Consider the following 25,657-nt stretch of genomic DNA (forward strand, 5'->3'; position numbering starts at 1 on the left):
TAAAATGCATAGGGCATCCCTAATGAGCAACATGACACCAGTCACACAGATGAGTCAGCACTTGTTTATACACTAATGGTTTCATATTGTTTTTCAGTCCCTGATTGTATTACAAACTGTGCACTCAAACGTGTTTCAACAGCAGTTACCATCTTAAAACAATTTCAACTGAAGTAGCCATTCAGCTGATCTGAAAAGGCTAAAAAGACAAACAAAGTCACTTTGTGAATGGAGGATTGACTGGAGGACAATTTCATTACCCTCACCTCGACATCAGCTGGCTTTTACCTTCGTTCAACTCCAGTTTATGACAGTCAACACGTCCAGTGCTTTAACTAACTCGCTCCCATCCTGCCTGCTACACATCATGTGATCCCCTCTCCATTCTCCAATAAAATCTAATTATCATCGCCTAGAGGATAACAGGCAGCTCTGGCCTCGGAGGTGACACTGTGGTTACATCGTTTTATGGATTACTGCTAGTTCTGTGGTCATTTAATCACCCGGTACCATAAGCTTGCCATTTGTCATTCAGTTGTAGATCCCTGCAACTCCCCACGGATTTGCCCTCTATTAACCACTGTTGGCCTGGCCAAAGACATCCCCTGACTATAGAGAGATTTCCCAAACACGTAAGGAACGAGAGGAGTTTGGAAAATCTTATGAACCATGACATCACCATCATTCATAGGCCACATTCATTAGCTGCAATCATTATTTCATCAGTCATATTATTTTAAAAACAAGGAGATTGGAGTATTTGTTTTTGCATATTTTGCACTGCTAGTGCCACTGATATTAATCATTCCCCTGCCAGTCAGGAGCCAGTCATGCAAAGATTTTGCAGTGTTTGCCTCATGCTTGGCAGATGTTTCCCACCCTGATTAAAGCCAAAGCTGTGGCTTAATATATGACACTGAAATAAGTCAGTATCTTTAGGGACAAATGAACTGTTTCCTCCAGGGAAGGTGAGAGTGCTTTTAGCTGCCCTGCTCCGTCTATGCTTTTCTTTCAAATCTGAGCAATAGCTTTTAAATGAAGGAACAGACTTAGTCCAGTCAAGTGGAAAATCACTTTCTCCTTGTCACCACCCTCCTCTGGAAAAAGGTCTCTGTGTTCAGGGGGAGACTACACCAGAGAACAACAGCACTGTAATTTGAGATAGCATGGAGGAGCACCAGAGAGGAAGCCTGTGTTACTGCAATTAGACTCTGGAAAGCAAAAAAGGAAAATGAGATGGGATTTCCACAATCTCACACCAAGTATCCCACAAATTGGGATTCCCTGTAAATATTTACTACGCAGACATGTAGAAAAAGCAGTCCAAATCAGCAGGCCATAACTCCTTGTCTCTTTTGCATACAATCAAAAGCTTGTTATCGAGTACTATGTGCATTTTTAGTATCCTCTGCTCACTTCTCGCCACCTGCGGCATTTGTAACAGTCTCCAGAGTCATCAAGGTTAATTGGAATCAGACGTTAAAAGACATTCAATATTCTAAAAGTGACAACAAATTATGTTAATGGTGGTTTGAAGTCCTTGTGATCAAGGTGGAATCAATCATGGTGAAGTCCCTTGAGGTCAGCAGCCATACATAGCAATTACCACTGTGTTTGTGTGTGCGTGTGTGTGTGTGTTTGTGTGTGCGCACACGTATATCGAGAATGCTAAATGTCAAACTATCCATAGAACACAAGCAGAGACCCAGCTTCATACATGCCAGCTCAATAATCAAGCAAATACAAAACGCAGAATGATGTACAATCATTCACATCGTCTTGTTTCCACACTATATACCACAGAAAAAGATATCAACAAAATGCAAATGACTCCTGAGTAAGATAATGAGCTGGACACGGCTGTTGATGTCCCATTGCAGCCTGACACAGGATTCATGATTGTCAACAAATAATGAGCAGTAACTATTTTCGGGCCGACAACAGCAAACCTGATGGCAGTTTTCTCTGTAGCATCTGGTTCATCTGTCGCAGGTAGATCATCAGCCAGAATCTCTTCAGGACTTCGTGGGTCGTTCAGGGGGGCCTTCTGCTCTTTGCCTTTGATCCCCATCCCTGCCGTGATGGCATTCCACAAAGCACTCTGGGACTTTGAGCCTAGAATAAAAGAAAAAAAAAAGAGCTTTAGTGTTGTTTAAGACTTCTTTTTTTTTTTTTTTTTTTTTTACAGTGTTGTGAATCAGGCTTGCATTTGTTTTCTAGGTGGGTACTACTCTCCTGTGAAGAAAAACCTCTGAACAATTGCTCTGTCTCCACTGGAAGTCCATAGCTTTTAGAATCTCAGTAAAAGGAGTAAGAGAATTGTGAGCCTCTGCAATACTGCCCCCATGTGGATGAATGCTGTCACTAATTATCTTGGATTATTTCGATGTGGATCTTTGAAAGCAATTGTGAGTGTCCTTGTTTGTCTCTCTGTGTAGTCCTGTGATAGACTGGTGACCTGTCCAGGGTGTGACCTGCCTTCACTCTAAGTCAGCTGGGATAAACTCCAGCCTCCCTGCGACCCCAATGAAAGCAGTTCATAACTACTCAGAAAACAACTGGTTATGTTAGTACAAGTGACTTTAGAGGTCAGTTTCTCAGCCTCTATCAACTCATAAACTACTATTAGATCCTAAAATCTGCTGTAAATGTATGACAAATTATATTTTCAAGGCAATGGAGAGCCCCGTCTGGAATATACAAAAAACATAATTGGTCATTAAAATGTACTTTCTCTTTCTGTCATTTAATTATGTTCCTAAAGACATTTAAAAATATGTGGGTGAATTTTTATTAACAGTGAAAAACTTATGTTTTGTTTTTTAAATCTAGTTGTATTGTTTTTTAATTAAATTTTTTTAAAGCTTCAGAGGTATTTTCATTTTAACTTCCTTTCATCTCTATGGCATTGAAGCGTCCATATACTATCTCTTGAACTTGGGGTATAATGACCCTTAAACGCTTTGATATGAATGGGGAACTGATCGAAAATGAAGGAGTTCAGTTAACTATTGAAGTGTTACTAATAGTGTGCACATTACACTTACGTGCAAAACTGGCCTGGGGTCTGGCGGAGCTCTCTGCATCTTCATTTGCCACTGGAGGGAAAAAATACATTAAAAAAAGATTCAACTATTCCAGCAGAAAATTTGTTTGTAAAGAATGCTCTATTCAAGGTCATTAGCATGTCAGTGCTGTTAAATGTTTCACATCGCTTTCTTTGTTTTTTACTGTACAACAAAAACAGCATGAGTACACACTGAATATATATTAGACTTAATTACTGCTAATAAACAAATAATTGCTACATATGAATCTGTGGTTTGGGAACTTGTTATATTCTTCAGTTAATTAGTTCTGATAATTATCACAACATTTATCTTACAATCTGCGAAATGAATCTCCGTGCGACTCATCCTGGCATCAGTGGCTTTGACATTTATTTCGTTGTGTTAAACAAAAGGAATGGTGAATCAAAATGAGTAAATGTGAAATACAGGGAGGGGAGAGTCAGAGAGGTCATTTACTGTTACATAAAGCCCAGAATTGCATCGAGGGGTGATTTAAATAATGGGGAGAGTGCTATAATTGTTGCTGTCACTTCAGAGACTGCTTTTCTGCTGGAATCTCTGCCCACTAAACGCTGCAGAGTATGTAAAGATTGTGCAGAATGCGTAAGTAAGTCCATAGCAGCACTATTGTACTAATTGATGTTATAGGTCCCACCCACCCACCCACCCCCACCTTTTTTTTTTTTTAGCAAATTAATGAAAGTCTCCCATTTTTTCAAATCAAAATACAGCAAAGATGGTTTGTTTTTGAATGACTGTATAACCACTGCTTTTAGCTCTGCTCTGAACAGGCTGCGTCAGTGTCTGCAGCTTTAAATGTAATTGAGCTGCTGCTGTGCCTGCCCCCTTCAGGCAGAAGACTGTGTCAGTGATTGACAGCATGGCTCAAAAGGGTTCACAATGGCAACTGACGCATACATGAGCAAGTGTGTGAGACCAGGACATTTTGTCGCCTTGAACTGTATGGTGAGTTTGTCAGACAACGTTGGGGTTGTAAAATCAGTATTTTTGCGGTGCAGAGCAGAACTTTGGAATTTGGATTTGGAAGTGACTGCTGGTTAATATGCAGTCTTCATAGGCTGTGTTTTAGTCACTATTTCACACTAATTCTGTTGCCTCAGAACAAAAGCAGAAAACACAGGTACATAAGAACAACTTTATTGGGAGTTTAGCTGTATTAAAATACAGTATTTGTGAGCACAGAGAGTAGGAGGGAAGAAGACATAAACACCAACTGAGTTTAGACAGCTGTTCATTCCATTGCTGTACCATGGAAGCAGTGAGCAGAGAGGGGACAGGATTATGCACATTTTAGCTGGACAACTATTGGTAACTCACAGGACAACAATCAAACTGATCTGTGAAGCTGGGAGTCCATCTGGTGGTGGGAGGACATAAAGAATGGCAATAGTACCAGTACGCATTTTCATATTTTCACAGCCTTCAGTTTGCACCTCTAAGTTTGTAAAACATACAAAAGACAATAAAAATGGATTTTCTCCATATGGGACCTTTAAGCATGAGTGGAGAGAGACAAGAGATCTAACAGATCAACAACACAAGTATGACATTTACAAGCGAAGAGATGTGAAGAAGCGCTTCTGTGAATGAAGAACTTGTTGAATTTTGGCCTGTCTGAGCTATAGCATCAGAGAAACGTGCAGAAGAAGACATAGTTCATACAGTTTTCATCATTTTTAGCAACTATGTCCAGTTTCTTTTGTAGCACAATGATGACTTGCTCAGAAATAGATGCTCAGATCTCATGAATGGGACCTTTAACTACTGTACACTACAAATTATGGAACAGTACCAAAATATTGAGACTAATGTACAGAGTATCCCTAAAGTCTGGACACATAATCTCATTAACTCTAATGTTCTTGCCTCCACAGATTGAATATGGCTTTGTTGAAAGATTAAATTCATCTGCTATCTTTCACTATGTCCATCCCTTAACGTCCACTAAGAAGTACCAGTTCAACTCTTTCTTCGTTCGACAAAACCATATTTAATCTGTTGTTTCTTATGTGTCCAGACTTTCGGGACACCCTGTATTAGGCGCCTCAAGATGTAGGTCCTCTTTTGGCAATTAGATGCTGAGTCAATAAATTCTCAGACTGACTCAGTCAATAAATGTTTACCAAATGTCAGGATTAGAGCTAAAGCTCAAAGAGAAGGATGTTTGCTTTATATATCCAACCTCTCAGACTAACAAAATTAGCCAATGTAAGTGCTCCTTGTTTTAACACAGATCAGCCAAAAGTCTACTTTAATCATCAACGCTAGTTATAGCTCCAATGTACAGAAACCTTGCAACACAGCAATGGTTCTGTGATCCTGGTAGCTGCATCACCGTAAATTTAACATGTGTGGTAAAGCTTGTCTCTGCTATGGGCTCTGCTGCTTTGGAAAGATAGACAGTCGTGTTTTATGGATGGCTGTAACACCTGAGCCTGTTTTCAAGACATTCTCTCTATTGCTAGTACAACTACTCCTTTGCAGACCCAGTCACTTATTTCCTTTTATAAGAACCAATATTAAAGTGTTTATAAGTTGCAAATTGTAGCATTAATTGTTAATACTCATTTACTTTTAGAATAGTTGACAAGATGGCGGCGCACAGACGCAGCGGCTTGGAGCTCTTACAACTGCCGTAGTTTTATTACATCATTTGCTATGCAGTGTATGAATGCTCTGAATGTAATTTCATTGCTATATTTATTAATATTAAAGACTGAATTGAGATTGTAAGTCGTTGAAAGAACAAAAGTACACATTCTGAGTTTCCAGGTTGTGATAAATCCTTCTCCAGTCCTGCTGACACAGGGAAGAACTCTCCCTTGGATGACTGTAAAACAGATTATTGACATTTAAAAATCAAGTCTTGCTTATTTATTGTACAACAGTTTGTTAATGATTTATTTGGGTGGCTAACTAACTTTTTTGACTATAACAAAATAAGAATCTCACACATCCTTTACTAACAGCTTACTAACATTAATCACTGCAGACTATATGTGGGGAAACATGCAATTTGTTCATGATTTAACAATATTTATGGCTGTATGTATGCATTTGAGGGCTAACAAAGTAAACGCTAAGTGCTTGTGCTACGTGCTACTCGCCTATAACTGATCGACAAAGCATAAATAAACAATTTGTTAACCATCAATTACAGCTTATACAGTCTTTATAAATGAGACCCCATCAGAAAGTGGAACCGTAATTTCTTCACAGCAATAACACGTGAATTTGATTTGTTATGAAAAGGTTTCAAATAGAAGGAGGTTTGATTAAGCCTCATCTCATCTGTCAACACTTGTTTTGTTTTGTTTTGGTTGTTGTTTTTTTGCCCCCTGTAGGTTTGATATACAACAACTACAATACTTGTTGGTCAGTCTTTCAGGGAAGTTTGACCTTTATTTGAACATTTATTGCCCTTTGTGAAGCCACAGCTGTGTAAAAACTGTAAGGCTCATCAGAGAAGAACACCTCACAGTTGCAGGGTTCTTACAACAAATTATTCTATGCGGAAAGCCTTTAAGAAATGGCTAGTGAAGTATATTTTACTTTCCCATTATAACTGGCTTCATTCACAAAAGGTGCACAGTGTCACTGTAAATGAAGGTAACTTTGTGAATGGGGAGTCATTCCATCGCATTAATATGCAGGTTAAAAAAAAACAGCTCTCGGGTTCCAGTGAAAAACTTTGCAGTTGATTCAAACCGGTTCTCACTTTATCCCGACTGTTCGACACTTTACAGATATATTGTGTCTACACTGAGCAATACATTTGCCCATGATGAGTAAAATGCTTGTGTGGAGTATTAGATTTTTTAACAGAAAAAAATATTTAGCAGGTAGCTTGTGCTTTAGCTGCAGACTGAAGATTGCAGCCCTGCTAACCTCGCTGCCGACCCAACACCTCTGATCCTCAACCTGGCCCACAGCAGGACCAAATCCAGAACATCTGCATGCCCAAGGCTTAGTTCTGCAACCTGCTGACTTCCCGACTCAGAGAAAGTGATGCCACATTAATACGGCCTTTGTCGACCCTGAGAGTGACGCCAACTACAAGGAAGAATATCTGAAATGAAAAAGCAGTCTGACGCTGTTTCCCCAAACGTTTATAACTGGCCCACCAGAAACACCCAGTTCCCTTCAAATTAAGACTAGCTCATTCAGTTTTTATCCTGAAAATACAGTGATAAAATGCGTTAATGTAGTGTTACTGTAATTAACATCATCTACATTACCCTATAAACATTAAAAATTGAGTTGAATGTAGTGACAGAGTGCTTTTTAATCCAAACCACCACCCTTTTCTAAACCTCTCCAAGCAGTTTTGGTGCCTAAACTTAACCAAGCAACAACTGAAAATGTGAAAAACAGCAAGTGAAAGTTAAACAAGACTTAAGTTAAAAAAAATCTGATAATTATGGCCAAAATTGGAACTTAAATTCAAGACTCCTGACCTACACCACCACCAATCCCTGAAATGTCCAAATGAGAACTTTTATCCTGTTTGTAAGTGTGAAATCGTGTTTACACTGCTACTGAATGAGGTTATAATGGAGCACAGTTAATTGAGGAGATAGGCTACTACTACTAAGCCTACAGAAAGGTGGACGAGGTTCATACTGGAACATGTGTATAGGAATGATGTCCGATAACTTACTGAATGATAACATCCTAAAATAGGTACCTGCAGACATGGCATTTTCTGTTTGTGATTCATATTCACAAGCTTTGGATGAGCTTAACATTTTTCTTCAGTCCTCTTTTATCATTTCAGCCTACAGGTCTACATTTATAATTTGTTTCTTGTCTCTTGTGTTAAAATATGCTTTGGAGCTGGACAGACTCCCCTCCTCCTAATAATACCTTACTCTGTTACAAGACCGAGGCATTCAAAAGATAAGGCGTACAAGTGGCTGTATGTGACTTGGAATGTCTGCGCATTTTGCTGGCCTCATTTGAATTTCGCTCACTAACAGATAATATACTGCCTTCGTCCTCTTCCTGTGATGAACACAAACAATATTGTTTGATTTAGGCTTATAGTGTTTATCAGATTATCCTCAGACGTTGTATGTAAGTCAGTAGCTGTTGGAAGATGACAAGGTTAGATGCAAAAGTCTGTTTTCCAAGTTGTTCCAAAACTGCTGCCCAGAGTGAGACTGAGACTCATGAATAGTGACACTGTGAAATGAAACAAACTTTCCTCTAATCTTCTCTCTTCTTTGTTAATTGTTTACTTTTCTCTGTTCTAAATCTAAGTCAAATTTTTTAATCACACGTCGTATGAATTGTAAATATTTCTGATGACCCATTTGGAACTCTGGGACGGTTACATAACTGTTTAATCAAATGTGTTTTGGGTTGACAAGTAAACCCCACACAGTATGTAAAACTGCATTAAACCATTAGCTTGTGAGAGTAGTTACAAGAAAATATGATAACAGAAGACGTGTTTGGATTTCAGCTGGCAAAAATTTGGAATATTGTCCTCTTTATTTACTGTAGCACACTGTGAGTGATCTAATAATATATTAGGGACTCTACTTAAATCACCCTTCTAATTCAACCCAGCCCATACATTCTATTTCACTCAGGAATAGTTCACAATACAGAAGGCAAAGAGTAACTTAAGCGTAAGAAAAGTGGGTAGAAGCAGGATTTACATTCACCAGATTACAGACGACAAACCACATCACAACATACAGCGCCTGTAAATAGTATATACCCCCTTCATTGGGAATCATGGTCAATTCATTGTATCTTTTTTGACAAGAATTTACCAAAAAAGACTTTTTGATATGAAAGGCAAAACTGACCCGAGTGCAAAGGTATCCCTCTTGCCCTCTAGTCCTCATCCACGCTTCTTAAGACAGTATTTCGTATCTAGTAAATGGCCACAGTTATGGCATTGAGGCGGTGTAGATAGGAATTAGTCAGCTGTGCACATCTAGAGTGGCTTTTTACCCCATTTTTCTACGACTCAAGCTCTGTTAGGGTGCACATGGATCATGAGTCAACAGCCATTTTCAAATTCAGCAACAAAATCTCAATTGGATTAATGTTTTTTTTTTTAAAAATGTATTAATGTGACCCTGATTCCATATTGAAAAGTAGATAAGAGGGAACATGTCTAAGGAGTATGATTATTATTTATTGGCAGTGTAATACTCACTAATTTATCATCTTCTTATGAAGCATAAGTCTGCAAAGTGTTGACTGCATTATATTGCATATAACTAGTGCTGGAAATTTAAACGGTGACACAGTCAGTCGGTCTTTTTTTTCCACTCGAGCTTCACTCTCTTTCACTGCTGCTAATGTGCTGCTCTTTTTCAAAAAAATAAAAAAATACATCTGCAGGCTGCATGTTCAGTAGTGTTCAGTAATTTGTTGCTCCACTGAAGTGTAACAAGAATCTTTGCTGTTTCTTCACAAGACAATATTTTATTATGAGCACTCACCAGACAGTGCATTTTAACATTCTCAGTGGGCAATTTGTAATCCGAATGAACCTACAATGATTTCACTCAAACAAGTTCTTGCTGTGGAATCTGAAAACTTGTCTAGCTCAAACACCTCAGAGTTCAGCACTCATGGTTGGTTAGACCACCCTCCTGGAATACACTCAGTTGTAGACAACAATTACGATTGCATTATTTAATGTTTTTATGTAATATATATACACTATAGGTTTGTGTGCTAATGTCTTCTGTGTCCCTGCATTCCTGAGAAGGTCTGACAAAAACATGGCAGGAAAACCGTTTCATTGGGCTACTGGAAGTGTAAGACTGCAACAAAAAAAGTTGTGTGATGACATGTATGTCATCAGAAATGAAGAACATAGCAAACAGCGTTATAGTCTCACCATGGAAACAGAAATAAGTGTGTGTAAAAAGTCTGTGCGTAACTTCTCCACTGTGCCCACTGATGTTTGATTCGGTGCCCTTCTGTTTTTAGCTGCTCTTCTTCCATCCAAAACAAAAGAGGAACACAGAGAAAGCGAGAGACAGAGTGAGAGTTGCCATTATAACGACAATCTGAGGGCAGTATTGTACGAGAAAATGAGTGGTTTGTATGACACGCTGTTCAACCACATCATAAATCCAAGTGCATATCGTTGTTCCAAAGGCATAGTGAAGAGCCAGCCATCATAGAGAGGGTAAATATATGACACGGTTTAAAAATGTGCTCAGTAATCAAAATTTTTAAACCCGTTCTCCTCAAAGACATTCATAGCGTTACATTTAGTTCACTAATCCACAATAAAGGGCAAAGGATTTGTGAAAAAAATGAAAAAAGAAGTGAGCTACAGAGGGAAATCACAGAAATGGTCAAACACAACCCCAATAATCATACACTGGAAAGGTCTGATGTTCTGTCTGACATGTAGTCTTGACATTAGCTTCCATCACTAACCTGTCCATGATTTAATGCATTCTGACTGTTGCACTGCATGGGAATAAAGGCAAATCCACAGCAATCGAATCTGGTCATTTAAACTTGTATTCAGTCTAATATTTGTTAAGAAGCAGTGCATGCTTGAAAACTGTTGCATTTTAATTGGGTGTGAAAGTGAGAGAAAGTTATTTCTGGAATGTAATTTCTAGTGTTACAGCACTAACGTTTGGACAACGGCAGTGGCAGCAGAGTCTTACGCAGTTAAATGTAAAGAATTTCTAAGATCAAAGGCTTTGAGAGTATAGGAAATGGTCTGTGCCTATATAGTGCTATTCTAAATTAGCAGCAATCAAAGTACTTTACAATGAAGCTCACAGAAAAGGTTTGGTTAAGGTGAGATTTTGCTCTTTTAGAGGAAAACAAATCATTTAAATTAACTGATTAATTAGTAAAACTGTCGACAGATTAAGAAACAGAAAAATAGTTGTTAATGGCAGCACTAGCAATTTCGCCACATGTCAGTTCACAAATGTCACTTTGGTACAAATTATTATTAATATGATTGATTTACAGTTATATACCAATAGAGCAATTTAGCAAAACGCACCCTTCAGGAGTCTGGAAAGGCAAACACGAGTTAAGACCACCTTAAGAGCACATGAAATGGGGAGAAAAGGTCAGTAGGGATTGCTATAATCCCAAGTGTCTGAAGTGTGATGCTTATAGGCAGACATACATTTGTTATTATTCTTAATTAAATGTATTGCATTATATATAACATGCCAGATATTAATCTAATATACTTGTAAAACAGACATCTTTCATCATAAATCTATATACACATACACATTGTGTATTTTGTGCGTCATTAATGTTAGAAACTGTGAGTGTATCCTAGTATATCACTGTGTACTTGTTTTAGATGGATTCTGATGTGCTTTTGAGGATAATGGACTACACACTTTACTGCGTTATTTGTTACATTTTCAAGCAATATAATCGGTAAAATAGTGACTGTTTTTAGTAGAAAATACACAATAATGTATATTCTCATATTTGTTTTAGAATTTTCGAGAGACATGTCAGGAGAGCAATCGACTAAGATCATGTGTCAACCATTTACAGTCTTTACAACAGCTATTAACAAAAATGTTTAAAAAAAAAAAAAAACAGACAAAAGGGCTTGTGGGTAATTATAACTTCGGTTTTCAAAAGAGCCTGAATTTGTTCAAAATTGGCACCCAGAAAAATTTTACAGACACAAACTGAATAGCACGATTAGATGATAAAAAAAGAAAAGATGCAAATGGATTAACCAGAATGGGAACACAGAAAAAAATGGCATGTCTGCTATAAAAGGAGCCTGGATGCTCTGCATCCCTGCACATGAGCTGAAAAGTTCAAATCAGTTTTCTCCACATGGGCCTCGTATCATCAGCACAAACATAACAAAGCTAAATAAGCCTAACACATGACAAAACACCTCAGTCAGAATCTGAGCAGAGGCTGCCAGCTACAGTTGACGCTCAGAGTTTAATAGAGGAGAAAACACAAGGAGTCCAGCCAGGCAATGAGGCGCCAGTGCTTAGGAGTCACGCTTCAGAGGAGGTGATTGGTAAAATGCTGTGCAGACTGGAGCCTAGGCCCAGTGAGCAATTGATTGTGACACTTGTACGTTACCATGACAACTGCCATGCTTTTGGGAAGCATGGTCGTGATATAGACCACATGTGACGAGTGCAGGTTTTTAAAGGGTAACAGGATGTGGCCATGAAAGCGGAAAAATCCAAAGTCTGTTTTTTTTGTGGAATGATAAAAATCTTTAAGAGTAGCTTTTAGTTCCTTTCAAAAAATATGTCTTAAAAGCTCTTTCTGTTGGTGCATGCTGTGCCACCTTAAACCCTAAAACATTTCTTTGTTCTTATCAGTTTAATTATATCATCCAGATATTCAGTGCGTGCCATAGACCAAGTATTAACTGGGACTGTCTGTCTGTGTGGAGAAGCTGATTTGAGATGTCTTCGGCTCACAGTTATATGTTGACATCTGAAAGAAAGTTGGAAAACTTGACAGAAATTTTCAGGACATACAGTGTAGCTGTTACCATCAAACAATAAAAACATTTATATTCATGTATACATTATTAACATCCAGTGTTAAATACTATTTAAAAGCTACCTCCTACACTTGTCACAGATTTAATTACATTATTTTCTTGCTTCTGAGAAATCATTTGGCAAAAAATGTCAGTGTCTTTACGACAAGCCAGAACAAAAAAACTGTGCAAACTCATATATTTGACCACCTGGGTGCAGCAAAACAACCTGTAAGGACAACGCTGACATATTTACCTGACCTTTAAAAGTTATGGTGGTGAACAGCAATGCAGCACATGGATCCCCAGCTCAAGTCCAACAATCATTCTCCTTTTAGCTCTTTTCAGGTCTCTGCCAACACCTGAATCCTGCTCAGTAGTTGCTAAATGTGCCGCTATGTTTAATTTTATTTAATAATTGTATTTTCTTTGCTGTTTGGCACTGAGCCAGTTGCCAGGGTTTATCAGACAAGGTTAACTGGAAACAGCTGTCTGCTGATTAGAGCTATGAGAATAAACCAGTGCACTAAAGTTGCAGGCTATAAAACCAAAACAAAGAGCAGAAAAAAAATATAAAGCTGGGGCATGCGTGGGCCTGGGCAATAATTCTCTGTGGATTTGTCTCTATGAGCGACCGCTTTCACACAACACATCATCATCTGCCTGAGTGTTAGCATAAAATTCCCAATTATTGCAGCTTTAACCACTTCACACAACACAATTTAAAATAAGTCAACAGTAACTGTCAGCTCTCCATCAAGAAATACAACCTATTTGAAAGGTTATTTAACAATGAAGTTGACGCCTCTGTCTGTAAGTTGAACTTAAAGGCTTTCCAGCTTCAGACCTTGATGTCACAGCAGGTGTTTACTGTCAACTGTGGCAAAACCCCTGCTGTGACAGCTCGATAGGGGTGTGACAAAAATGACGAGCCACAGTTTCCTGCCTTCTCTGGTTCAGTGTCGAATTGTCTTCGAAGTCTTGCATCCAAAAGTAAGTATTACAAGTTATTCGTCTTAACGCTTTAAAACTGAGTGGTTTCAAATCATGTCTTCTTCTTTCAAACAACCACGAGTTTTATGTTGAAAGTTTTAAGCAAACCTTATAATTACTTTACTAAACAGGATGGCACGAAGCTACCGCAGCACAGTTTGTTTATCATCACAACTTGCTCACTTGTGGCAACAGGTCAGCACTGTTGTGAGCAAAACAAAACTGTCAAACAACTCGTGGATTACTGCCAGGTTTGAGGACACAAATCACGTAAGGTCTACAGCGCAGAACACCTTCACGTCGCTCTATTTTCAACACGTTTCAACACTCACTCCTCTGAGAGTTTTCACAAAAAAAAAAAAAAAAAAAAAAAAGACGAAACAAGGCAAGCGGTACATAAGTTCATCAACACTGGTTGTCAAGACGATAGAATGAATTCCTGGTGACGTCAGTGGCACACAGCTTCAGACCGAAGCCCCCTTGTTTCCATGGTGTAGTTGCATTACAGCGGCAAGCATCAACTTCAGCAGAATGGACTAATGTGTCGAGTTGTGCAGGGAGGCTGAAATGTGGTGTGCTTGACGATGTCACTGTGTTGGTGCAAAACGCCTCATTGCACTACCTCTCACTCTCTTTCTCACGCATGTATTCCGCTCCTCTCACACACACACTTTTATGCATCGAGTTCACATGCAAGCACACTTACAGTAGCCTTTCCTCATGCTCTGATTCTTACCTATTGTGATGTTGAAGCCATCAATGCTGAAAGTGGCACTCCGACCCTTTCTAAATCGGTGCTTTTTGGAGTTAGCTTCCATCGCTTTGGCACCCTCCGGTCGCCCTTGCACCTTTTAATCTTGTTTTAATGCCTCCTGTCAGTTGCGGTGCGTTGTTTCAGTTTCGCCTGGGTAACTCTCCTTGTGGAGAGAAAGAAAAATGTAGTCTTCTGACTCTGCTTAGTGCTGAGCGCTGGAGGAGAACTGTCAAAGACTCACCACTTCTTGTTACAGACACCGAGCTGGAGAATTTCTCTCAAGTCCTTCTCCACCCCCTGTCTTTGTTGTACATATCTTTTCTCTTCCTCTCTCCGTTTCTCACACCTCAACAAGCTCATTTCAAGGAGCTTATGGCTCTTGATTTGTTTTTCTTCTCTCAGTGTTCCTCCACCCCTCCTTCCCTGCTCTCTCTCCCCCAAGAGGTACAGTAGGTGCGTGTGGTAGGTGGTGGTGGTGGTGGTGGAAGGGAGGAGAGGACATCTCTAGAGGTGTTTAAACGAGCGTGACTCCTCCTACTGTCAAGAATTTATAGCAAAAGCACTGGAAGCTCAGAGTTGGCCAATTGGAGTCTATTCTAGTTTTGCTCATACACCTTCAAACACAAAAATATAGACTCATATGAAGTCATGTTGTATCACACATGCACCGGTGCTTGACGACTAAGAGAGAAAGGAGGAAAGCAGATAGGGACAGTGATTATGTGTGTTTAGCCAAAGCTAGTCATTAAATCAATGCCACTGCTTCTCATTTTGCAGGAGTTATTTGCTCTGGCCAGAAAGGTGAAGGCCATTATAGGCATACATGCTGTTCTTTTGACTCAAAGAAAACATTCTCAACATTATCCCTGTGAATGGTTACATTTGCAAGAGTGTACTGTGTGCAATGTATTCATCTTTTCCTTTTAAATGGCAGTTGATTAATCAACACCTGAGCAAGGACACTGCCTTCTTTCATATTTGAATGTTATCCAGCAAAAATCTGTGGTTTGTGCTTATTCAAGCTACATTTCCTTTCACCAGTGCACATCTCACACAAACACACACACACACCTGCACACAGAAGATCAACAAAGGATAAAAACCTGTCCATATTAGCACCATCTGACATTTAGCTATGGAATTTTTTCGAGTTTCATTTTCCCCCCTGATTAGTGCCTGAGTGCTCTTTATGAAGGTGTGTGCATTGTCCTCACACCTTCTCCTAAATTAAATAGATGTGGCAATATTAGCATGCACAAAGATCTGATGTCTTTTAATCCAAATTTCATTCTCAATTAAGGTACAAATCACTAGCAAATGCTAGCATCTTATTCATACTACTCACTCTTACTACTGATGTTGCAGTAAATCAATTCAAATTTCTTCTCCTTTTCACACGTAATGCAGAATGATCATGAGTTAATCTAATACTAAAACAGGACTATTCAGTGTGTTTGTTCCTTTCTCTGGCATTTCTTTCCTTGAGTCACTTTTCTAATAACAGTCACAATTAGTGTAATATAATTTAAGCAATGGTGACAACCGTGGCAGGGGATTAGGAAGCATTACCACATCCCCACATTAATAAAAACTTAATAAACAACCATGCATTTTTATACAGCTAAATTGTTTTTCCAATTAAGCTTAGGTGCAACATAATCACTGATTAAACTACATGTTGAGACCATATTGTTTTTTATTACATTGAATTTTAATCTATCTATCTATCTATCTATCTATCTATCTATCTATCTATCTATCTATCTATCTATCCGATTTTTTAATATAGATTTTTTCATTTATTTTATGAAGTCTATCAGTCACCAGGGGGTCATTGGAATCATCCAGACTTCCATCTATCATTACAGTTCGACTCAGATACTCCTTATGTGAAAAAGTGCCAATGCAGGCAGAAAAACATCCAGTGAGACAGTGAAAAGGAAAACACTAACCCACTACATTCAATTACAATGGCTCCTTGAAAAGCACAATTAAAGGAATATTAACAGCTATGATTTCATCTTCTGCCGCCTAGCTAGCACCTACCATAGTCTGCATTAGAGGTGTTTAGGGAACACTGGTGAATTGTAGTGTAGCCGAGAGGCAGATGTTTAGAGAGTGAGGAGTTTTGCCAGTGTCCAGTTTACTGCAGTGATATCATACAACCTCAGGGAAAAGACTGGTGACAAAATAAATATATTTTCAGATTAAATTATTTTGCATCAGTGCAATACTAGGTCATGCAAAGACAACTATTCATCAGGATGCATGGTTGATTATTAGTTGTGGGATTGCTGTGCTTGTGTGACAAAGAAAGTTGGTAGTGCCAGTGCTAAGTGTGGCAAATTTAGTCTGGAAACCTGCATGTTGTGTCTTAACTTGCTGGTTTTAACCAAGAGCTGCGAGCTGTGAGTTAGTTCAATTAATATAAAAGCTGGACAACGCTGTGGTCAGTACAAGTAAATAATGCACTCCAAAATAGGATATTTTAGCGTGAGAAATATGTTGCCAGTGGACATATGTTTTGATACGTTCAATATCAGCTTTAAATTATTTCAATTTGCCAAAGACATCAATTAGTAAAGCTTCCTCATAACATTAAAAAAAACTCTAATCTAGCTTATAATCCTTCAAAAAAAAAAGCTGTTGCAATCTGGTTGTATCAAAAAAGCAGCAAAGAAGAGAGTTTGGCAAACATAAAATAGCGAGTAATCAAAATAATCACCTCAGTGTTAAAAAAAACAGCAAAACAGGACATATAGTTTAATACTGAGGGCAATGATTCATGAAAACCTTTTAAGTGATGTGGCAGTAAGTTGTCTAAGTAAAAAGAAATCGATCACAATCAGGACACCTACTTATACCAGAGCCCGTTTGAGTCACTCGGTGCGGTTCCAGTGGTCACATTATACACTTGTTAGATAATTATACTCCATCTCATTTTGTTTGCGAGCTTCAGTAAGAGCGCTTTTTGCTCTCCTTCTTCCGTCACACTGCTCTCCCCAGCCTCCTATTCATTCTGCGTGTAGCAATTTGCGCGTATCCTAATTCTGCAACACTCTCACTGTGTTACATCAAGTGGTTGCCTGTTCCCAGATAGCTTTTATGTTAATGAGAGCATGTGTGGGAATACTGCAACTTTGTTATTCATTCTTTTTGTCAGCATATTCCCAGATAACCATTTGTTTTAAAGGCTACAATGAGCTTTGAAGCCCTTGTTTGTAACATTTAAATATGATTATCATGTTGAGGCCACAGTTGTGTCTTTATGATTGATGATATCATCATATTACTGCAGAGACCTGTCAGCAATATTAAATTCATCCTTGAATAATGATTCGAAAAGAATGTTTGAGATTAAGTGAGGGGCTGAAGGGCAACATTTTCTTTGCAAGTGTGTTCAGTGAGAGTAGGTGTCTATGCCATGGTCAAAGTGCACTGCAGTATGTTCAGAGCTTCCTGTTTAATGCGTTTGGGGGTTACAGAAGTAGAGAGGAGATTATATAATACACTTAACTGGAGGAGTGTGCTTCTGCTTTTATTTTCAGGATGCTTTAGGAGGCTACACAGTGTTCTACAACTTTATGTTTTACCTTATAAAGGTGGCATTGCAGACTTTTCACAGAACATTCCGTGAAAAGCATGAATAGGTGCTCACGTAAGGATGGTGGAGGCGTTCAGCGTTTTGTTAGTCAACAACATCTCAGCACTACAGCTTATCAACACTACAGTCTACCATGATATCTATCAGCAATCAAAATCTGTAGACTATTGCTAAAGTCAGAACAAAGGTGTCACTGTGCTTTAAACAATGTCTCCCTCCCTCCTCTCAAACACTCACCTTGATGCTCACATCATATGTACTGTGTGTGTGTGTGTGTGTGTGTGTGTGTGTGTCTGTGTGTGTGTGTGTGTGGTAGGTTTTGCAGCTTTGTAACTGACAGTCTTATACGCACACCCACAGCAGTGCTGCATATTTTCTTGATTAATGAATTAACTTTCTGTACCCCAAAATCCGCATGCAAAATTCCACCACATATCTGAGAGAGAACCCGTGAAAACAGAAACAATTGTTTAATTTTCAACTTTTCAATTTTTCTTGAACTATTCATCTGTGATGTCAGGTTCCCAAAAACTTAAAGTGAGAATATTTCATCTAAATCACTTTATTTTTTCTGTGACATTTAAAAATGTGTTCAAAAAATGAGAGTCTGTGAGGCCATGAGTGACTCAGCTGCAACCGACTGTCATGAGACAAATACTCAGGGGCACTCCAAATGAACTGGGCTGAACTGCAGGCTGTGTTAGAGAGAGCTGCTAGGAGACAAGGATGGAAAACAAATGTAAAAATCAGAATATCTATGGTATATAGAGTCACTATTCTTAAGTACTGGTAACACAGGCGAGCACTAGCAAAAATAAAGATCCCAGTTTATTTGTTTTGGTTTGTTTTTGTAAAATAAGTCGAAAAAGTCGTCTTCCATTTTTGCTATTTTTTAGTAATCTACAGCTGCGGTCTCCAACATTTTTTGCATGGACCAGTCATCACGCACATAACAAATAATAGTCTTATTTTGTTGTTTTTTTAAAATGTCCTAAACGAATAAAATTACTTTGTATTGCTAAATATATAATTACTTTTTGTTTTGTCTCAGCATCAAGTTTCTCTGTCTTTTCAAAGAAGTTCTCCAGAGGTGTTTGTTTTTGATTAATTTTGGCAGGGGTTAGATTGACGGCTTCATTTAACGGCTTCATGAAACCTGACAGAGTCAAATGCAGGAAACAAGCACAGATGCTCAGTACTGACACGAACCCTAAGCCTCACCATTTGTTTACATCCAATTTCACAGTAGTATCAGAAATGTAATGATTAGTTAGGAATGCAAGATCAGATAATGCTATTTTTGTGAACAGACACAATTCGGGCCACAGCTCTGTTCCAAATTCTATTGAGATATAAGCATGCTGTTCTTATCTGTCTGACTTGCTTTGTGCTGGCTAGAGGTCATTAAGCGTGACAGAGGTCTTTGTCATGGTGTCTGGTGCTAGTTTAACCCCCACAATGCTCTCTGCTTGCCAACTGGATATAGTCTGAGGGACCATTTCATTGGGGCGATAGAGTATTAAACAGCAAGAGGCTCCACATGCTGGAACAACCAGGTAATACAGCTAATCTACAATACATTTTCTGCTATGTATGTATAAAATACAGGTTTTTGCCATTTTTTTGAGCTTGTGGAGCAGTGGTACACTTTACACCTTACCCTTTCAACACTACCTTTCAGACTGTGCACTGCTGAAGCTTTACAACAGGGTTCACGATCATCTAAATAATATTAAGACACAGCTTGAATGTAGAAATGCAATTTCTTCCTTAATACATAGCAGAGCTATTTAGTTATAGCATACATAAAGGATTGATATGAATAACTTATTGTACTTGAAGTTTGTATCATCTAGCAAACATGCTATTGGACTGGGACTCGTCATTGTCAGATATTAAATGGTAAACGACTCGTATCAGATTAGAGACAAAAACACTTGTTTGGGACATCTCTGCTTTGTACCATCCTGAAAAGTAATTTACAAGTAATTTTTTAGGATTTTTTGCCTCTTTTATGTATGGCAGATCTCTATCTTTTAAGCAACAAATGAATTCATTTACAGTGGCAGTGCCAAAACAACACGTCAATGACTGAATGTCCGTGACCAAAAAAGAAACAAAGAATAACAGTTACAACACTTGTGTTAGCGCAACATTAGCCTCTGACAGCGCCTAAAGAGTGGTCACCAGCTTTGTTAGCAGGGAACCAATGCCAGAAAAAGTAACTTCACAAATTATCAATCACAGCACAGTCATAATATAAGGAGTACCTGTGAATAATGCTCCAGCAGGAAATTAAAATAAATAGATAAAAGATGTTTTCTAGGTCACAGATTTGACAGTCTGGCAGTTAAACTGCATCTGCCATTGAAATGTACCTGTAGTGGTTGCTACTAGCAACCAAAAGTTAAACTGAACCTAACTGCTGGTGAAGGCAAAAGAAAAGCTAAAAATATAATAAACAATTTTTTTAGGATCATTATAAAACAGACCTTCTATACAATAATGACATTACATTTAACGACTGAGCATGTCTTGCAATTTAACTTAAAATGTCACTTTTATCAGGTTTCTACATAATTCTAATTATGATTATTAGTTTTAAATGTGTTGTTCAGTTTATGTCTTGCAGGGATTAAAGGCTGTTGCCCAAGATTTTAGGTCCACATTTGTCAAACAATTTAATCTATATATAGAACCAATGTATGGTGCTTTGACAAAAAGAGCATGTTCTACAACAGCTGCTTTAAGAGGTGTATCCTCAACCCATCTATTGAGTCCTTGTCAAGACCCATTTTCTTTGAGGGTCATTACCAGGGCCACATCACTGTCACTAGGCAACAGGAAGACCTATCAGGCATATATTGCATACATTACAGAGTATTGCAAGGGGTTAATATGGCAAATGACACTCATTAGGCCAGTTTTTATGTTTTTATATGTACACTTGAGTCATTTTAGTCAGTTAATTTCTGTGTCTGTTTCCTTCAGATACATCTGTGCTGGTTGTGATAATGCAATGGAGACTGAACTCTTTCAGCTTTGCTGGGATGTTTGCAAAGGTTCCAGTATCAATATGCATCAGTTATTTTTTCCATAGACAGAAAGTGTTTTCAAAATAAACTTCTCTTATATTTACCAAAGCAGTACTACAGTGGATTGCTGGTACAAAAACACACCTGCTTTCTTTTGCTCATGTCCATTGAGGACAAACTATCCCTAACCTTTGATCTGACCATCAAACACAGAGACAGGCCATCACCAATAGACATTAATTAGCTGTGAAGATAAAGGGGAGGTGAGGTCTAAAAATCCCATTTCTATTTGTGGAGACTTAAGGTCCAATCCAAAAATCTGCATATCAAATTGTATACCAATATCTGAAATAAATAAATAATATTATGAATGAAAATAGCTACACAATAGCTACCTAGATTATAGACCTACACATTTTTTAGGTGTTGATACTTTCATTTTCTCATGTAATTCAGGCAAACATTACAATAGATTTCTGGCTTTTTGGCTGTATAATCTGTCCCAGTAGCACATCACAATTCAAGACAACAACTACACAATCAGACAGAAAAACAAGCTCATTAGAGGTCTCCCCTAGACTGCAGAATGACACACACTTTGTCAGTCCCCACACCACTGTCACCACAGTGACACACTCATGTAATTAAGACACACAGGGTGCAAGGGAGCTTGTCTTTTCCCCTGCTAAATGCTCATTAGAGGCACCTTTAAGGGTAATGTTCACCATGTTGCAAACCTGAGGGAATGAGCTGACAAAACAGAGAGCTCCACGAACTGTCATCTGAATCCTGCTGCACCAAGAAGAAGACGGGAAAGAGAAGTCCTGAGGCACAGTGCGCGCGAGTTTAACTAATGATTTTTGCACCAGCATGGATCCAGATCAAAGAAGCAAAACCAGTTGGGTGTGTGTTGGGTCAGCAGGGCAAACAAATGTAAACCTTTTGATTAGAGTGAGATGTCTTACAACCCTCAGATATCCTCCTCCCCTCAGACCAAAGCAACAAATCAGTGCTATTTGGACGGAGTCTGAAAACTACAGCAATCATGTACTTTTCATTAAACTGACACACACATTGGAGGCACAACAGACTGGGCACACTGTGGTACACTGTCACGAAGGAAACACAGCTCATATGCCAGAAGCAACTTGCCTTGGTGTTGATAAAATGACACATACTGAATAAATCATTTGCTCACTCTCAAATGTAATTTTTTCTTCCCTATAAATGCGATAACACCCTTAAATATGTACAGTCATTGGAACGTAGGGCATCATTCCTAAATATTTTAACTATGATAAATAAGGTTCTTATTCAAGTATTCTATCAAAAGAAATTTACAGAAATAAGACTGACGCTCTTACAAAACAACTCTGAAACATGCTGCAGACATTTAAAATACCAGAAATTAACCAGTTAATAAATAACTGATTAGTCAGTTAACAGAAAATTCATATTTCGGAACATTTAAAATAATCGATCAATTGTCTGAGCCATATTTCAAGCAAGCATGTCATTTCATTTTTGCTGGTTGCTACCAGTTTCTACAATGCAAGAATTTGCTGCTCTTTGTTCTATTTAACAGCAAACTGAATATCTTTTGGTTTGAACTGTTAGTAAGGCAAAACGGGGCACTTGAAAATGTCACCATGGCTCCCTGAGAATTAGACGTTTTATATAAGTTTTCCAGCAATTTATTAATGGATTGATTGTCTATTTGAAAGCATAATCGGCATAATTGTTAGTTGCCAGCCATCATTCAAACATATCTTGTCACTGTCAAATTTAAAAAGAACCCTGTAGCTCCGCTAAAAGCACTGACACAACCAGCATGAGAGTCAAGGCAGACTGAATATATTTACAACTACAACTACTGATAACTATTATATGATGATTTTTTTAGGTGAGGCACTTTGGACAAATTGTGAGTAAGAATGAATATTTAAAATGGCAACTGCATGTAAGACAACAGATGTGAAGCTGAGCTGAAAGACATTTTTAGGAATGGACACGAATATTCAACTATTTGGATATTTGGTCGTAGTCTTTAATTTTGGGATTCAAATATTCCTTATTTTTCCTAAATGTAAACTATCAGCAAAACCAAACTGCAAACTACATGTTGTCATCACATTCTTGTACTAAGATTATACTTTTTAATCCACTGTTCTGGAGACATCTGACATCCCTCTTACTAGCAGTGAATGTCACACTGCAGTTCATTTTCAAAGTGCAAAACACCAAATTAAGCTGTGACAAGATAAGATATGCAATTACACTATGACCTACCAGTGTGACACAAGTATTAAAACTCCCCTGTACTGCTGTACATACTTGGATGTTGCTTAACAATATATATATAAAAAAATACAGACAATACTAAACAGCACACTTAACTTTGCTAATGTCTAACAAAGTTGCTTTATACAGTAACATAACCCAAGATAAAAACAGGAACTTACTTCATTTGGAAAATATTTGCAACTGATCCAAAAATTGGGATTATAAGGAGTTGGAGCATCTTGGGCATTAAGGTCATTCTTAACTCTTGCACCTTGGTATTATATGAACTATGGTTCTACAAGCTGTCCAGTGACATCAAATATTTGCTGTTGATTGCAACAATCTGGAGGCCAAAAACGATATTTGTGTTTCTAAATAAAGAAAATTACCACATTTTGAGTGTGCTGCGCTTTTTGGAAAAATGGTCTGAGCTTTCTTTTCTAGTTAGCATGTTATGGAAAATCAGTTTTTACACTGCTAACAAAAGTGGCAGTTTGTGTGCAGTGTGCAATTAAATTATTTATGTATATACTATTAAGATATATATATATATTTTTTAAAAACTCTAGATGATTTTTTGCTTCCAGTACAATCATTCCCCTCAACAATATGTGACGCTACAGTCTCAAACACAGAACCTTACTTCACTGCTTTGCATCCAAATGTGCTGCCTTATAAATTACCATTCAGTATGACTAATATATGCTCCAGGAGTGACTCCGGCTCCTTACACAACACTGAATGTGACCTAGTTCTTGTGTCTATAATGAAATCAAGGATATTTGCATTGACTGTATGTGTATATTAAAAAAAATCCTCTGTGACTTCACCCATGGGTCTCTTGAGCAGTGGTTTTGAAGGTACTCTTTTGAAGTGGTGACGCCAGACATTACCTTCTTGGCAAAGCCTCCTATGTTTGGCTAATCCAAAAACAAGAAAGAGGTGGAGCATGAGTGGAGCTGAATCAAGCCATGCAAACATCTCTTGGCTGTCCCAGACATGTCCTGTGACAGCACCCACCTCACTCAAAGCAGCCATTTCCTTTAATTATGCATAACTTCAATCCTGAATTCAGTCTAAACAGCCAAGTTCTATAAAAGCTCACTCTCCATACAGTTGATGAAGAGCAAAACTAGCTACAGAAACCAAAATGTTTTTTGTTTGTTAGTTTGTTTTTTGCACCTGGCTGTAAACATGTTTATTTTTATATAAAGTTGGACATTTTAATGTGGGGATCTATGGGGACTGACTTGCTTTTAGAGTTGGCCTCAAGTAGCCATATTTAAGGAACAGCACGTCCATGTCAGCTTCATTTGTCAGTACCAGGGGTTAGTGCAGGGCTATTCAATTAAAAATTGACTCGGGCCGGATTTTCAGACTAAGAACATGAGCTGGGCCGGACGTTTTTAGCAGACAGTGAGCAAAGTTAACCATTTAAAATAAACACAAACAGATACGATAACAAACACACTGGATGTTTATTAACGTATTGCCACATCCAAAAGGACATAAACACAATAGAAGAGCAGTACTTAAACTAAACCTGTGCTGAAATACTGCTTCTTTAAATTTTACATTTCAAACACACAACTTCAACACATTTTGATAGGTAAATATAAGCACAGGTTAAGGTGCATATGAACATAAAAACTAAGTGCAGATTAGAAACACCATCTTTTGTTTTGGTCACATCTCAAAGTGCATTAAAAAGTAACTTGCTTAACAATAACTTTTCAGAACTTGAGACACTTTTCTTCTTTTGAAATAACAAAAAACAAAGTTTGTCCCTGTCCATATTTGGTCTCATCTGAGACAGTCACATCTTCAGCGCATATAATCACAAAAATATACAGTAGGCACAGTGATAGTTACTATCCCTTTGAAACGAAATAAAGCTGACATCAAAGTGCACAATAAAGTTCAACTAAGTGAAATAACTGTCAAAACAAAATGTCTTTCTTAAATATTAAACTTATAATAAGTGAACAGAAAATAGTCACATAAATACATAAAACTACCTTTAGTGTCTGCTACAGCACGCTGCTTTGTTGCACTTACCATGTCTCGAAGACATCTGTGGCGAGAATGTTTGACGTGTCAGACCTGTTTGATAGCAGATGTCACACTCGTCTTAACTTTATGGTCCGTTAAAACTTCATCCACGACAGCCAACATGCAGTCCTTCACAGTTTCTGAGTCTGTGAACGGCCTCTTTTTCGTGGCCCTTTCCTGAGCTGTGCAGGTCCGCTTCATTGTAGTACAGCTCCGGTTGTAAGATGCAGTCAAACTCTGAATTATAGCCGCTCTCTCATGACATCCCTCGGGAAAGTTTGTCCGAAACGAGGCATATTTTTCCAACGTGGCGTCTTCGGACATGATAATCTTTCAGCGCTGCAAAGC

At 38.2% G+C, this 25,657-nt stretch overlaps 1 protein-coding gene across 6 annotated transcripts in view; it reads right to left on the bottom strand.

Moving 5' to 3' along the window:
- Positions 1-25,657, bottom strand: part of pde1cb (phosphodiesterase 1C, calmodulin-dependent b) — a 124,449-nt gene that overhangs the window by 93,816 nt on the left and 4,976 nt on the right. For 3 of the 6 annotated variants that reach the window (XM_055014142.1, XM_055014144.1, XM_055014143.1), the window contains exons 2-3: positions 3,048-3,098; positions 1,950-2,115 (exon numbers count right to left, since the gene is read on the bottom strand). In XM_055014142.1, coding sequence (XP_054870117.1) covers positions 1,950-2,115; positions 3,048-3,098 — 217 coding nt within the window. Of the gene's footprint in view, positions 1-1,949; positions 2,116-3,047; positions 3,099-14,317; positions 14,764-25,315; positions 25,627-25,657 lie in introns of those variants that run through there. The other 3 variants (XM_055014146.1, XM_055014147.1, XM_055014145.1) reach the window with 3 other exon arrangements.

This window comes from Amphiprion ocellaris, chromosome 10, assembly GCF_022539595.1.
Source record: "Amphiprion ocellaris isolate individual 3 ecotype Okinawa chromosome 10, ASM2253959v1, whole genome shotgun sequence".
In the NCBI taxonomy this organism is placed as follows: Eukaryota; Metazoa; Chordata; class Actinopteri; family Pomacentridae; genus Amphiprion; species Amphiprion ocellaris.